This window comes from Cajanus cajan, chromosome 8 (genome assembly GCF_000230855.2).
Source record: "Cajanus cajan strain Asha chromosome 8, NIPB_CcT2T_4, whole genome shotgun sequence".
Classification (NCBI taxonomy): domain Eukaryota; kingdom Viridiplantae; phylum Streptophyta; class Magnoliopsida; order Fabales; family Fabaceae; genus Cajanus; species Cajanus cajan.
In genome coordinates this window covers 12,842,477-12,859,270 of record NC_138524.1, presented here as the reverse complement: position 1 = coordinate 12,859,270, position 16,794 = coordinate 12,842,477, and the positions used below count along the sequence as shown (strand labels likewise).

General features: G+C 28.8%; 2 protein-coding genes across 2 annotated transcripts; both read right to left on the bottom strand.

The window, feature by feature from the left end:
• Positions 1-12,577: 12,577 nt before the first annotated feature.
• On the bottom strand, positions 12,578-16,341 carry LOC145950707 (uncharacterized). The gene is made up of 2 exons (XM_083062363.1): positions 15,854-16,341; positions 12,578-15,045 (listed from the first exon to the last, which is right to left on the bottom strand). The coding sequence occupies exon 2, from the start codon at positions 14,364-14,366 to the stop codon at positions 13,086-13,088; it is 1,281 nt and encodes a 426-aa protein (XP_082918489.1). The 5' UTR covers positions 14,367-15,045; positions 15,854-16,341; the 3' UTR covers positions 12,578-13,085.
• LOC145950249 (uncharacterized) lies at positions 14,460-16,094 on the bottom strand. Its single transcript, XM_083061312.1, has 5 exons — positions 16,054-16,094; positions 15,854-15,986; positions 14,942-15,045; positions 14,667-14,838; positions 14,460-14,564 (listed from the first exon to the last, which is right to left on the bottom strand). Exons 1-5 carry the CDS (start codon positions 16,092-16,094, stop codon positions 14,460-14,462), a joined length of 555 nt encoding a protein of 184 aa, XP_082917438.1.
• Positions 16,342-16,794: the final 453 nt, after the last annotated feature.

The window sequence follows — 16,794 nt, the reverse complement described above, 5'->3', positions numbered from 1 at the left end:
CATGCACGATCCTCACCAGCATGTTGGCACAAGCCAAGAAAGGTCATTGGTTCGACAAAGTAATTATATACCCACGGGTATAAGCAATGAAGCCATGATAGCCCTTCGACAACAAATGGATCATAGTAACCACGATATGGTAAATTTGTTGTCTACACAAATGCACAACATACTCACACCCATATACGAGCTGATGAGCAAAATAAGAGATAAAATTAATGATAATCGACTCTCGAGAGATACGAGTGTAAATCTGAACGGCCTCGAAAATCCAACCATTAATGAGATGAATATTCGAGAAATTAGAAATCGTATCAATCTCAATCAAGGGGAACCTCTGAGAAATATCGAGGAAAATTTGGATCATATAGTCGAGAAGGTATTGAATAAGCACGGATTTGAAACGGGGCGAAATGAGCACCCTTACTTTGTATCTGCCTTTCCTGACTATATTACCCAATCTGAGCTACCTAGCGGGATGAAAGTCCCGAAATTCTCAAAATTCGCAGGAGAGTTAGGTGAATCCACCGTAGAACACATAGCCAGATATCTAGTCGAGTGTGGAGACCTAGTGGGTAATGAATATTTGAAAATGAAATATTTTCCAAGTTCACTAACCAAACATGCTTTTACGTGGTTTACAACTTTGCCATCTAATTCGATTATTACTTGGACACAATTGGAAAGGAGTTTCCACGAAAACTTTTTTCGAGAGGAAATCAAGGTGAGCATAGTTGATTTGATGAATATGAAGAGGCAACATCATGAGACATTGGACGAATATTTGAATAGATTTAGGAAACTAAAGTCTCGATGTTACACGAATATTCCTGAACATGAGTTGGTAAAAATTGTCGCCACTGGGTTAGATTTTTCGATTCGAAAGAAACTTATAAATAAACAATTAAGAGATATGGCTCAACTAGCAGAGAAAGTGAGACGAATTGAACAAATGCGAGCAGAGAAAGAAAGGTTGAGAAAATTGACAAGTTTGTTCGAAGAGAAAAAGTAGCATATTTAGACAATATGGACGTTAACGATGATAATTTCGAATCTCTAAATGAAGAAATGGAAGTGAACTTAGCCGAAGTGCAACCTGGGCCAACCTATCAATGCCAATTATTAAAACCTGGGGAAAATGATATAGAGGCCGGATCAAATAGAAAATATAGTTTCGATATAACAAAAGTCGATAGAATATTCGATATTTCCCTGAAAGATAAGCAAATCATATTTCCAGAAAATCATAAAATTCCTCATTTTGAACAAAAAAAATAAATTTGTATCACAACACAACATGTATGGTCATTGAACTAACAATTGTGTACGTTTCAGGGATATGGTCGAGAAAGCGATTACTGATGGTCGCTTGGCTTTCGAGGAGAAGAAAATGAAAATTGATACTGATCCATTCGCTACACAAGCAGGATATGTGGAACCTCTCTCTATGGGGATCAATGTAATGTGCTTGAAATCGATATGGCTGACCTGGTTGCGAACGAAGAGGAAGTTGTCGAACTTATTACGGATGAAAAAACTGGAAGAGCTCTTAGATGAGTTCGCGAAAGAGCAGGAACCTATGTATCTGAAAGAGAGGGACAGTTTGCTCGATTTTCTTTCAAGGAAGAAAGATGATGATCGGGAAGTTATGCTTTATCCGAGATGTAGCGTTATGTTTGACAGATCAGCAGCTAAGGCTTTCGAGGAGTCTGAAATTATGAAATTATAAAGCTGAGAAGGCTCGAGGAAAATCGAAAGTCAACAAAACATACCTCAGGACGTTCAGGAGAAGTTGATTCACGAATTTCGATAACATCCCGAAAAAATGGAGCAGCTGGTACGAAAATGAGAAATTCAGAATTAAAAGATGTCAGGGGCATTTAATTCTCGCGAAGAGTACAACGCTCTAGGGTCTTATCAGAGAAAGAGAGTTGAGGCGTTGAAAAACATTCTTTCTCAGTTACTTCGAAACAAATGTTTTCCAGGGGGGCATTTGTTGGTACCGGAAAATGAATTCGGAGGCACTCGAAATACAGAGGTGCTTTAAATCCTAGGTGATCGGAAAATGGCAAAGAAGTTTCTGAGGAAGGACACGAAGACACTTTTCGTGAAACTCTCGAAATCATTGTACCAGGAAGGACACGAAGACACTTTTCGAGAAACTCTCGAAATCATTGTACCAAGAAGGACACGAAGACACTTTTCGAGAAACTCTCGAAATTATTGAACTAGGAAGGACGCTGCTCAAGAGAAAGGCTCACAGCCTCGCCACCTCTCAAAGTACAAGAAAAATCAGGAAACACTCGAGTAGTATATTTTTCGTTGGTTACTCGAAATCCCAAGAATCCGGACATACACGAACACACTTCGCAACCTCTCAGAATGAAGAACTTAAAGGAGACACGATTTAAGAGCGGTTGAAGTAAATCATGGGATAAGTGTCAAAGGCTGCAGAACGGTTTGGGGAAGTTAATGAGCAGTTCCAAGAGTTATCCAAAGACGTGCCCGGGAATAAGCCACGAGGTCGAGGTGGAAGTTTAGAACGGTTATGCACTTCCGGGGCACGTCAGAAACAGTTACCTTTCCCAAATCTTTGTCTATAAATTAAACGAGCCATGCTCGTAGCAGTGGGTCGAAAATCTAATTCCCACAATACCTCACATGCACTCCGCAGCCTGTGCATAAGGCATACTGTGCGTACGAGACAGCTTTGGGTACGATTTCTCGACCACCTTTCTTTTTCCTTTTTAGGAGTAGCATAGCATAGCGTAGCATAGCATAGCGTAGCATAGCATAGCATAGCGTAGCATAGCATAATCTAGTCTAGTGTAGTGTAGTCATTCTAAACATGTTTCGTTACCCTTACGAATTGTAATTCTGTTACCATTTAATGAAAACTCTATTTCTTACTTGTACGATTTTATTTTTTCACTGAAAGTCTTCAATTCTGTCATGTCACGAACACGCATAAATTGAAACGTGAAATCGTGCTAGTTCGAATAAAAAGGATCCATAAAACGAAATCCACCGTAAACAATACTATAATAATATTTCTCTATACATATTTATTCTAATCATATTATCTTTCTTGCTTCAAAAGATGGGCTCCATGATTTTCAGTTACAAATCCTTATCTCTATATATATATATATGTATGTATGATAATATACTTAATTATCATGATGATTATTTTAAAAATCATACAATAAATTATTAGTTAAGATCTCATCAAGGATAAAATTTTACACTAACAATGTCCTGTTAATTTTATCCCTCCTCTTATAATACAAACTTCTTTCATTAAATAAAAGTATGTGAAGTTTTAAAATTTAGAAAATACACTACAATGAAATATGTATTATAGGAGTGTAAAAGAATTACTCCTAATAAATTCAATGATCTTTGTCCATAAATACAAAAGCCAAGATTTCTTAATTAGCTCTTCTGGTGCCTGGCAACTCGCGAGGAATTGTTTGAAAATTGTTAGGTAATTAATTACTTGAAGTGATTTCAAGCAAGAGTCAGATTGAGGATATTGGTGTTAAAATAAATTTGAGGATATAAAGGTTTAAAAAATTATACGAATAGTTATAATTAAAGTTAAATTCCAGTATCAGATACATAAATATTATCTAGGTTTTCAACTTTGCAAGTAAAAACTGTGGTTGAGTATGGCTTATAATCTTTCTGAAGTTTTTGTGACATGGACTAATATTTGTCCGAAATGTTATGCACTTACTGTGAATTGTAAATATATGGCATATAAAAAAGTAAATTGTAAATATTTAATTATATACATAGAAATTTATGAAGGAAAAATACAAATTACTATCCAGTTATTATTCTTATATATATTATAGGAATTAAAGGAGCAAAAAGATATCTTTCATTCAAAGTTCGACAAGTCAGTCATGGACACGTGGCTCAAATTTCTACATTGTGGATTCAATCACATCTATTTAGACAAATAGAAGATTATGTTTTCTTTCTCTTTATATATTATTTTAGGGTGGTGGGACAAATTTAGGGGTCTCTTTCTTTGACCCAAGGACTAAACACAGCTTACCTACTTCTCTTGTATGGGCTTCTCAACTGGCTACGCCAATTTAGGAACACATTGCATGGTGATTGTGTCGGAGAATCAAAATGGGGCACTAACTTTAGTTCTGACATGTCTAACAGTTCTTCTGAGATGGAAAAACATGCATGACTATGTCACACAATTATGCGACTCAACTGTTTCACATCATACTTTTGGAAATCACTGCCATTTTGGCTAATGAGCATGAACCATGAAGCGCGTTTCTTGAGAGTAACTTGTAACAATGAAATCTTATTTCTTGCTTTCTAGTCTCTAAGATTGCAGGCATGTCAAATCTGATGCTAGCTGCCTGCAGTTATATTAAACAAGCATCAAAATTATTGTAAAAATTAAAAAAGGATGTTCAAAGAAATTGTATTACACGATTTTGAATAAAAAAAAATATAGACAGAAGTACAATGTCTACATTATTTTATCACAAATATAAAACACTATCCATTTTTTGGGAGGCACTAGCTGATCAAAATTTTTTTTTTTTTTTTACCAAAAAAATCTAAGAGATATGTGGGGCACCGAGTTTTTGTGGTATAGTTAGGGCTTAGGACTAGGAAAAGAAAAATATTGTCCCCTTGTGCCAATGCAACACAAGTACATAGGCAGTTTGTCAAAGTAGTAAGGCAATTAAAAGGATTGTACTTTGACAAACTAGATAATATAGCGTAAGGCAATTACTTGTATTAAATTAATCATCAATAAAAGGATTGTTTAATTAAATAATTTCATTAATCTTTTTTATAAATATCTTATAAGAATTCATTTATTAATTTGATTTTGTAGTTTTCACTACAACACAAATGGTATTTAGCAACATTTAAAAAATGTTATTTAATTATGTATAAATGTTGCTAATTTATTTTAGTAACATATTATCAAATGTTGTATATAATCCATGTTGCTAGAGACTTTTAATAATATTTTTGCATAATTAGGTAACATTTTTTAAATGTTACCAAAGTGGTATTTTTGTAACATTTTAATAATTTTTTGTAACATTTTAATGATGTTACCAATATTTTGTTAAACTTATAAAATAAAAATTAATTTTAATTTAAATATTACTATCAATTATTATATTTTTATGTTTCCTAAACTTCTAAGAGATCCTTAAGTTTTTAGGAAAATACATTTTTAGTTAGTCACCACTAATTATATATAGAATATCAAATTTCATTTATCTTAAATATAACTATATGAGTATATATACTCTTTATAAGTCATTAATCTATTTGATGTGGGACTTTAATTATGAGTTACAATTAGATATAAGAGAAATATACTTTTTTTTACTCGACGTGGGACTTTGATTTTAGAAGCAATTATAGTAACATTTTTCAAAAAAATATTGCAAAATAACTTATGTAAAAAAAATTTATTCGATATGGGACTTTGATTTTAAAAACAATTAGAAAGAATAATATTGAAATAAAAAATGTTACTCTATCTATAATGACATTTTTCAAAAAACGTGTTACAAAATAATATTTATTTAATATATAGTAACATTTTAACAAATGTAAACAAGAAAATGTTGCTAAAAGATTAAAATCTAGTAGTGTTTTTAAAATAATTTAAATGTTTATTTTATTATTTTAAATTTATTGAAATAATTAAGTAGGAAAGGCTTATCGAAAGATAATAAATTACTTTTATGAATCTATTTTTTTTTTCCAGCTTCCACCAATGCAATCTCTCACTACTAGAAAAGTGTCATTTTCTTGCGAATTTTCCTACAAAAAAATATTCGCAGAAATGTTTTGCGAATTTTCTTGCAATAAAATATTTGCAGAAATTTTTTGCGAATTTTCCTGTAAAAAAATATTCGCAGAAATTTTTTGCGAATTTATTTGCAAAAAATAATTTATAAATATTTCTTACAAATTTTGCTACAATTTTAATAATCATAGAATTTTTTTCCATGGTAAAAATTTGTAGAAAATATTGTAAGAATTTTATTTTTTTTCTTGCAAAAATAAATTCGCAAGTAATGTTTACTAAATGGTAGAAAAATTTTGCAGGTAACTTTTCCTACAAATTTTAATCCGCAGAAAAAATAAAAAAAAAATTAAATTTATAAGTTTAATATTTTAAAAAAACTTCAAGTTCCACATCGATTGAAAATAAAGCAATTAAAGAGTATATAAGTTGGGGCAACACTTACCTTACAAGTTGATTTGTATGGTTGAGTGTTAGGTTTATAATCTACAATCTTAGAATTTAAAAGATTATATATCACATGTTGGAGGCATGGAAACAAATATTTCGGATGAATTTATTGTGAGCATTTAAAAGTTGGAAAATTATTGATAGAATTTATAGTAATTTTTTTAATTTTTTCGTAAAAAATATTCCTGCAAAATTTCTTGCGAAAAAATTCGCAGGAAACTTTCTTGCGAAATTTTTTTTCGCAAGAAACTTTCTTGCAAAATTTTTTTTGTAGGAAACTTTCTTGCGAATTTTTTTCGCAAGAAATTTCGCAGGAAAATTTCTTGCGAATTTTAAAATTTGCAAAAATATATTATTCACGAAAGTATTACCTACGAATAAAATTTTGCAGGAACAACGTTTCCTGCGAATTTTTATGAAAAATTCGCAGGAAAAATCGCGTGTAATAAGAGAAATTCTAGTAGTGTCTGATCGATAATAGAAGACTAATTTTATTTAAGGAGTACAAATCAGTAAAGTGAGTTTTAAGATTTGAACCAAGTTTTCTTCATTTATATGACTAAGAATCAAACTCATGATAATATGTTTAAGAAACTTAATTATCTACCAATTATGTTAGATACATTAGTATTTATGAATTTGAATAAATTTTATACTTTTATATTTTTTTAGAAGTTAATAAATTCTTTTAACTTTAAATTTTAAATATATTTTATCATGTTATCAGCATATTCTGCTTTCATTATCTCAAGAATAATTACAAATTCTGGAACGATATTTTTAAAAATAGTTTGAATTATTTTTTTATTTGATTTAAAATACTTAAATATTATTAAAATGTTGTATGAAAATCCGAAAAATGATTTATGAATATTATGTTATTTGACACAAAGAGAGGAATATGAGAATGTTCATAAATCATTTGGCAGTGACGATGATTAGTAGTGATTTTCATACGAAAGAAAAAAAACATGTGATTGGTAAGATAAATTTATACTTTACACCAATGATATAGTGGGAAAAAAAAAATCACCTGCGTCGAAAAAACTAATTGAAGAATATATTTGCGTTTAAGTAATCACTTTGTGTTGAGGTTTTTGATAACATTTCATTTGGTAAGCGGGCCAAGTTTCGTTGTAAAAATACAGTATTGTTCTCAGGAATTTGGAAAATTAGTAATTCTTACTCTAATGATTAATAAAGAGACGTTGATATAATTTGGAGTGAAATAATGTGAGGTAAAATTTAAGCGAAAGTGTAAAAGTTATAAGAACAATTATATGAAACAAGGATTGGACCCAAGAGCACTTGCTAACTCTTAAATTTCCTTAAAATAAATATGATTTCAACCTCATGACTTCCATAGACAAGTGACAAGTTTTACCAATGACCTTATCCAATTCTTCATTAGAGATAAGCAAAGCCTTCTCCAGTGGCGATGAGCTCTTGAAAATCATTTTGAGTTTCCAAGTACACATCATCTAATACATCAATTTTAAAGCAATCTTTGTTGGCTTTTGGAAACTCAAAATGATTTCAAGAGTTCATCGCCACTGGAGAAGGCTTTGCTTATCTCTAATGAAGAATTGGATAAGGTCATTGGTAAAGCTTGTCACTTGCCTGTGGAAGTCATGAGGTTGAAATCATATTTATTTTAAGGAAATTTAAGAGTTCACAAGTGCTCATGGGTCCAATTCTTGTTTCACATAATTATTCTTATAACTTTTACACTTTCGTTTAAATTTTACCTCACATTATTTCACTCCAAATTATATCAATGTCTCTTTATTAATCATTAGAGTAAGAATTACTAATCTCCCAAATCCTTGAGGACGATATTTTATTTCTACAACGAAACTTGGTTCGTTTGCCAAGTGGAGTGTATCAAAAACCTCAACAAGTTTCTGGCGCCGTTGTCGGGGATTTTGTGCTATTTAATGATTCTTGTTCTTGTGATTTTGTAATTTTGTAATTTTGTAAATAATTTAGTTTGTGAATATTTATAATATATAGATATATTTGTTTTGTTGGGTTTTATGGACTCACCTATCTATCTGTACAGACTTCTTGAACTTGCATGCGAGGCGTATCATGACAAAAATATTGTGAGAAGGAATTTCCAACCCGATCAATCAGTGTTACTGTTCAACTCTAGATTGAAGTTATTTCCGAGTAAACTCAAATCTAAGTGGTCAGACCCATTTGTAATTGAATCTGTCAAATCATATGGAGCCATCGAGCTTGAAGATCCTGCCACTGGAAGGACCTGGGTAGTAAATGGCCATGAGTGGCTAAATCATTGAGCATTGTTTGGATGTAACTACTAACTCTTCACCTTCTTAAATATATATATGCATTTCATTTTCATTACTTGTGCTTGATTCTTCTCTTAATGCTTATATCGGTTTGATCACCCATTGTATGATTTTTGTTTTTGAATCCGGTTGGAAAACGTTTTTAAAAACTCGAACTGAATCTTGCACCTAAACATCTCTTGCTTTAGGAATAGACTTGATTTGTTTAGTCATCTTGTTCAAGTCATTGTTCTTAATGCAAAATGTTAATCTCAAAACATAAAGGAATCGTGTTTTAGATTAATCACTTTAGGATTCAACTTTGAGAGATCTTGTTGAATTACTAAATGAACGTAGAAATCATGAAATTGAAATCATATTTATTTTAAGAAGATTTAAGAGTTAGCAAGTACTCCTGAGTCCAATCCTTGCTTTTTATAATTGTTCTTATAAATTTCACATTATCGTTTTATTTTACTTCCCATTAATTCACTTTCAATCATATCAATATTTCTTATTGGATCATTAGAGTAAGAATAACTAAATTCTCAAATCCCTAAGAACGATACTTAAATATTATATCGAAACTTAGTCCGCTTGTCAAGAGAAGTGTTATAAAAAACCTCGTCACTTTGCCCCATTAATGTATAATAATGATTCCTATATATTTCAAATTACTTTTCATCCTCAAGAGCACTCATATATAGTTAAGCATTTTCTTGGTGGTCCATTTACAAGGATTTTAATTTCAATAATGATCTATTAGTGAAGTTTTTATCAATATTTAACTTTCTCTCATTTTTAATAAGTTGTATTAGAATTGATGATTTAACTAATAACTGATTCAAATGAATATTGAAATTGAATTATTTTAATTTATTTAAACATTTTTATGAGTTTTTATTTTGAAAATACTTAAAAAAATTTAGTGCGTTTGTTTAGTTTTTATAAAAACAAAATGATAAAATAAAGAGAATTTTTTTTTGTTGCTACAATATAGAAGAAAAAATATTATTATTTTGGTATGCTGTTTTGAGTAACTTTTATAAAAAAATATTATAACTATAACTCTCTTCAAAATAAAAGTATTTTTATATTTGTAACTAAACAAACTAGTAATTTTATATTTTATAAAAAAATTAAAATTAAATCATATTATAATTTTAATACACCCTTAAAAAAATTGAAAATTTTAATTTATTTAAACATTTTTATGAGTTTTTATTTTGAAAATACTTAAAAAAATTTAGTGCGTTTGTTTAGTTTTTATAAAAACAAAATGATAAAATAAAGAGAATTTTTTTTTGTTGCTACAATATAGAAGAAAAAATATTATTATTTTGGTATGCTGTTTTGAGTAACTTTTATAAAAAAATATTATAACTATAACTCTCTTCAAAATAAAAGTATTTTTATATTTGTAACTAAACAAACTAGTAATTTTATATTTTATAAAAAAATTAAAATTAAATCATATTATAATTTTAATACACCCTTAAAAAAATTGAAACTAACTGACAGTAAATTACAAATAGCAAGTCCTGTATACATAGTCCATTGAGATGCCTCTATTTAGGCCTTTGCCATTTACAAATACTTATTTACTAAGTACACCTCTATTTTCCCTTTTTTAAAATATCCTTTTTATTTTTTTCATTTTCTTCAAATAATCCCTCTCTTGGGAATGTAATAATTGTTTCATCTTTTTTAAAAACATTCATCTCTAGAAAACTTAATTTTTTTCCTTCTTTCTAAAACGTTTCTCTTTTGCTGACTGTTTTTCTTCCCTTTTTTTATAAATATTTTTTTATTATTATTAATATCACATTTAGTGGATCTCCATTTCTTTGACATTGAACCCTTTGAACACTCTTTGTTCTTATTTTTTCAGGAGGTTGATGTATAGAAGTTGTTTCATATTTTCCAATATTACCAAGTTCTTGAAGTCTCTTTAGTAAAGAAATTTATCAGACCCCCCCCCCCCCCCCCATTTTTATTTTGTCACTAAATTTTACCTTCTCCGATGAACATGAACTATATGTAAGAAAATTGGATGACTCGTTGTATTATACTTATGAAGTTTACATGCACAATAGATCATTTATAATTCTAGAATTATCAATATAAATAATCTTAAATCGATCATACTCATTAACTATATGACTGAATACATTCTTTGATACAAATTCCCACAATAATATTACGTAATTAAAATTTAAAGAATAATAAATATGGGGTTAAAACAAATATTCAACATTAGAATTTTGAGAATAAAAAGTAAGAGATTGTAAAGATAAGATTTATAGTATAATAAACATGGAGTGAAAAAATAGAATTTATAAGGATACATTTGATAATAATTTTTTTTCTAAAAAAAAAGGGAAGAGGAAAAGGGAAAGGGAAAGGGTGTACTTGGTATATAGTTAGTGTAAATAGAAAAAGTCATTTTTTTAGGCCTTTCTATGGGCCGGCCTGGAGACTCCCATTGTTTGTTGTGTATCGTTCTACGGTTTAACTATAGCACACCGGGCCTCATATTAATGACATTTTTTACAACTTTTTTTTGTTGCAACAAATATACTATATAAATTAAAGTTAAATATTTTTTTTATAATTATTAAAAATATGAAGTAATTATAATGGTTTAATAATTTTAATTATAACAATAATTAATTAGAAGAGTTAAAATTATATATTTAACTAAAAAATAATTCATTTCTTACATTTTTATTTTATGCTTATTTATTATTTTTTATATATTATTCGAATCATAATATAACTAATAACTTTCTTTTGGTACATATAATATTAATAACTTAAAATATATAAAAAAAATTAAAATTAAAATTAAAAAAAAATAATGGATTCCCCACATCTTAACCCAAACTCGTCGCTCATTGAAAATAAAAAATTACACCACCTTACCCTTATAAAAAAACACTTTTACTTTAACAACGCTCATAAGTTAAACTCCTTTTATTTATTTATTTATTTTTACTTAGTCCTTACACTTGGAGGAGACTGAGGAAAATTCCATCACATTTGTAGAATTAATTTTCGTCTAATTACGTAGTGATAACTGGTAAGTACTCTTTTATTTGCAAATTGTTTTAGGCTTCCCTATTGACTTATCCAGTATCACTAAGGTTATACTTATATTACTTGACTAAAAAGTAAAAACTAAAAGCGTATACAACTTCGTAAGGTTATTTGACAAAGTCATAAATCATAAATATGAATGTATAAAACACACAAATTCTGTAGACACGAAGATTTTTAGATAATAATTAAAAGAAAATTTATAAAGATTTAAATTAAAGCATTGATTAAATAAATAAATTATTTAAAATCTTATTGAATAAACTCTTATGTAATAACTAATAAGAACTTATAATATAAATGCTTAAAAAGTTATGAAATTTGGATATATTATTATTTAACAATTCTTTATAAAATCTTAAAGTGTTTGGATGCATTATTATTTAATACTTATAAGATGTTGTCTCATTTTAAAAATGTCTTAAAATAAAATAAAAATATAAAAATAAACTAAAATTTTAAAAATAATATTATACATTACAATAATATTAAAAAATAATAATAATTACTAGTCATCATTCATTTAATTTTAATTTATAAAAAAATAAATTTAATAATGAGATATGAAAAATCAATTATATATATATGATTAAAAATTAAGAATCATAAAGTTTAAAAATTCAAAATAAGTTCTATATATTTATAAAATTGTGATTTAAAAAATCATTGTATAAATATTTACGATAAAATTATTTTAAATGTACTATTTTAGAGAAAAAAAGTTGCAATTTTTATATAATATGAAAATGTGAATTTTGAGAAGAAGAGATAGAAATAATTTTGGAAGAGAGAAGAGGAAAAAATAAAGAGGAATAAATTTTTTTAGAGAGAAATGAAAACCTTTATAGGAAATATTGAAAAAAATATATAAGTGGTTTTGAGTGAAAAAATGAAAAAAAATAAAAATAAAAAATATTTACATCATCAGTAACATGATTCAAACTTATGTATTAAAGAATAAATTTTTGTATAAGTTAAATAATAAATTATACAAGATAATTTATTTAAAATATATTTAAAATATCTTATAAATTACTCATATGATATTTTATAAATTTGTCTAAATATTTTTATAAATATTTATAAAATAAAATAAATACAAACAATTTGGTCATAAGTTCTTTTAAACATATTCTAAAATGAAAAAACATGTATAAATACTCACAACAAAACATAAAAAAGTATTTATCCTCAGACAACTAGAAAAACAAACCCATCATCAATTAGTTTCTGCTTTTACTTTTCAATTATTGCAATCTAAAATATGGTATATCCCTATGAATGTCAAAGAATGATTAGTATTTCAGTAACATCTAATTCCTAGAAACCCAATCTACTATCGAAGTCAAAATTTGAACATGACAGAGTTACACCAAAAAAAAAATGTATACATGCATGCTCATGCTTTAAATTAGTTGCTATTTGTCCTATAGCTTCTCTCTCTCTTTCTCTCTCTTGAGAGCGGTGAAGATAGAAACTATGTCCTCATACTGCGGCAACTTAGGATGAACATGCTTGGGCTGTGGAGATGTACATGAATATGTCCTTATTAACAAATTTTCTTTGCAGTTTTTGGGCAACTCTGGGGTCATAGTCAAGGCTCTTGAATTTAGTGGTGCATTTTCTGTTCTTGCTAAGGAACTACAAGTCCTTGGATTGGAAGCATTGGTAGAAGAAGAGCTTCTCAGAGACTCACACGTGTCAGCTTTTATTTCTTTGTTTGGTTCACTTAAATGGTAATCTGGGTAGGTGAGTAAATGATAACTTGTTGCACCACTACAAGTTTCTCTATTTAGTTTCTGAAGAATAGTAACTGATTCCATCCCCATGTTTGGCTCATATTGGCAATGGTAAAATTCACCAACTCGTTGATTTTGTGTAGCTTTGGTCCCTTTCCTTGTCTCTATTGATAGTAAGTCTTGGCAGCATTCAAGATCATAGTAAAAGCTACAATAACAAGGCTGGTCCAAGCTGCAGTCACACAAGTCAAGGTTGAAAGCTTCTCTCTTTGTGTTGCCTTGGCTTTGACATGACTCTGTAGAGTTTTCTTTATCTAAGGTGTGTTGCTTCAGTCTCTTATGTGCATAATTTGATTGTGGAAGTTCTTCTACTAGAGGCTTCTCTCTCATTTTGCTGTACTTAGTACCATACTTTTGTGTAGAGTGACTCTTGCATGGCTTTTGATAATATATTATGCATCCAATTTCTATTATGCCTTGGCCTTCAAGTAATGTTGATCTCCTTCTCAATCTTTTCTTAGGTGCCCCTTTTCTGTTTCTAAAGCCCCTCGTGCTTGACTTCTCACTTCTTGATTCTTCTTGATCAATGTCATAGTCATCAAAATTGATTGATATTGCTATTTGGTCTTGGAAGTAACCATCTTTTGATGCAAAACTCTGAGATTCTTCAATCTGATCAACATAGTACTCTACCTTTGCTTCAGCACATGGAAACAAACTAACTCTTTCGGATGAAGGTACCAAATCCATTATTTCCCCCTTGTTTTGCAAATCAGGAAAGGCTTGTTTCTCCACTTCTTTTTGCTGGACACTAGACAACGCAGAAGTAACAGATGTATTGTCACTTTGTATCTCTTCAACTTCTGAAGGATTTATTTTAGAATCTGCAATTGTGTGATTTATTTTGGCATCACTTTCCACTAATTCATTCCCTTTATGTTCCTTCACCTGTACACCATTATTGAACATAATAACCTGGTATTACTAAATTAGACAACAATATATTATCACATTAACTGAAAACTGATGATATTGAATAATGATTATTGATTAATGAATAGCTTATTTTATTACCTTTGGTTGGACGCAGTTGTCCCTAGCTATTTCATCAACCACTATGTACTTCTGAAAATCCGGCAGAGACATTACTGAGAGGTTCACTATTAACTGTGATTTTGAAACTTAATCTATTAGTACAATACATTAACAAAAGTGAAATTGCATCAACTTAAAATTGTTTTAAAAAAAAGGAGGGGGGAGGGGAAATACCTTTTTGTTTACAAGATTCCCAGGAAATAGCTCCACAGCTGCAGTTGCAAAGTGCTTACCATAACGCTGTCCAAAGAGCTTTCTAATGACATAGAGCTCAGGAAAATCCCCACATCTTGCAGAAGCAAATATGAGACTAGATACTGCTTCATTAATATCGGGTGGACAGTCCCTGGAATATTTGTCCCATTGAACCATAAGAATTATTTTATGAGGGATGGTGTGTGTGACAATTATGTACATTTTGATTAATGTAGGTTGGTAGGAAATCTTACTTGTGCCTTCGGATGTATGAGAGCTTCTGAAGGATGAATACAAAGAAGATATCTAACAATTCATATGTAGCAATTAGGCTTTCATCCTGAATGAGGTCGTCAACCTGAAATTTTGAGAGAATGAACGGGTATGATTTTAAATTTGAAACTATGCTAAATTCGAATGCTCAATATAAATATTGTTAAAATAATGTTATATCAGACAAAAAAAGAAAAACAGATTTAAAATCATGCATGGGCTGAGGAGAAACAATTTAATATATTCAAAATTCCTACAAGATAAAAACAAAGTGTAACAGATGCAAGTTACAATAGTATCACATTAGTTCGTATAAAACTCAAACCCAAAAGCATAAAGGTATATATCACTATCACATGTTAAATAATACCTATTACATTAGTTCCTACAAGATAGTTATTATTATTTCATTTATTAAATAAATAATTATCTTAGTATAGTAGGTATTTTTAACATATATCACCCTGTTCATTAATCACATATCACATCCATACCAACTAAACTAGCCTCATCACATGTACACAACGAATTGATATAGAAATTCACACACATTTCTATATTAGTATGATAATATTTTTAAAAAAAAATTTATCAATTTATTTTTAGTTATCACTCAAAAAAAATTTTATATCAATAAAGATATTTATGTGTTTAAGATCATAATTTAATCATTTAGATGCTATTGTTTAATCATAGAGCAGTATTCAAGAATGACCTTTATCCATAATTAATAATCTCTAAATACTTGCATTGTTTCTATGGCTCATAATGAAGAAAAAACACACAAAAATGTTAAAGATTACATCCATAATAACATCTCATGTATATGATCTCCTCTCTCTCATTTCCTAAAGGTTTGGTAAAAGATATATTTTGTATTAACTCGTACGTACCCTTGTAATAGCTGTTTCTTCATGACCATTCTGTATTAAGTCAGCCAAGTCTTTGCGTAGTTGCGTGGCCATTACCTGCCTCTTGTTCTTAAGTTGTATGAGTCTGCACTGGGCTCTTTTGATCATCTTCTTGCTGCAACAATAATTTGAGAGAGATTGAAGTTAAACGTTGTTGTTATCTAGATAGAAGAAATACTTACCATCTTGAAGCTTTTGACCAGCCGAATAAGAAGCTAAGCATGTCTTCGTAGAGGTTAAGGAAAGTGGGTAGAAAGTTGAAACAAAACAACCTACTACCAGAAAGACTAGTAGTGTTTCTAAAAACTGCTACACTCCACTCTATCTCAAGCGGTTTTTTTTTTTTTTTTGGGAAACTTGTCATATGCAAATTAAATTGTAATAGTTTCAAAATTTTCAAAATAATCATAATTTTTTTAAATCTTTTTAACACCATAATTGACTTAAATATAATAAAAATTTAGAGAATAAATTAATTATTATTAGTTTTAATAATCGATTATTATATATGTTATAAAAAAAGATTTTATCACATAAATAAATATTATATTATTATTATAATTAATTAATTATAGTAACTAAAATAAGTAAAACAAGTATTCATTTTGATTAAATCGTTAAAATTTATACATATTTTGATTCTATATAATAATATAATTAATTTATTGCTTTCCTTTTTAAATAAATTACTTATTAAGTAAATAAATTGATAAAATAAATTATTAAGCAAATAATATTATGTATCAAAATTATTAGTCCATTATCTTTTTATTTCTTATCTATTATAAAAGAAAATTTTGATACATAGACATTGTTTCATGACATTACTATAACCATTTTACTATTTTTAATTTTTAGTTTATAAAAACACATTATTATATTTAGTTATAGTAATAAAGTGAGTATGATAAATATATTCTAAT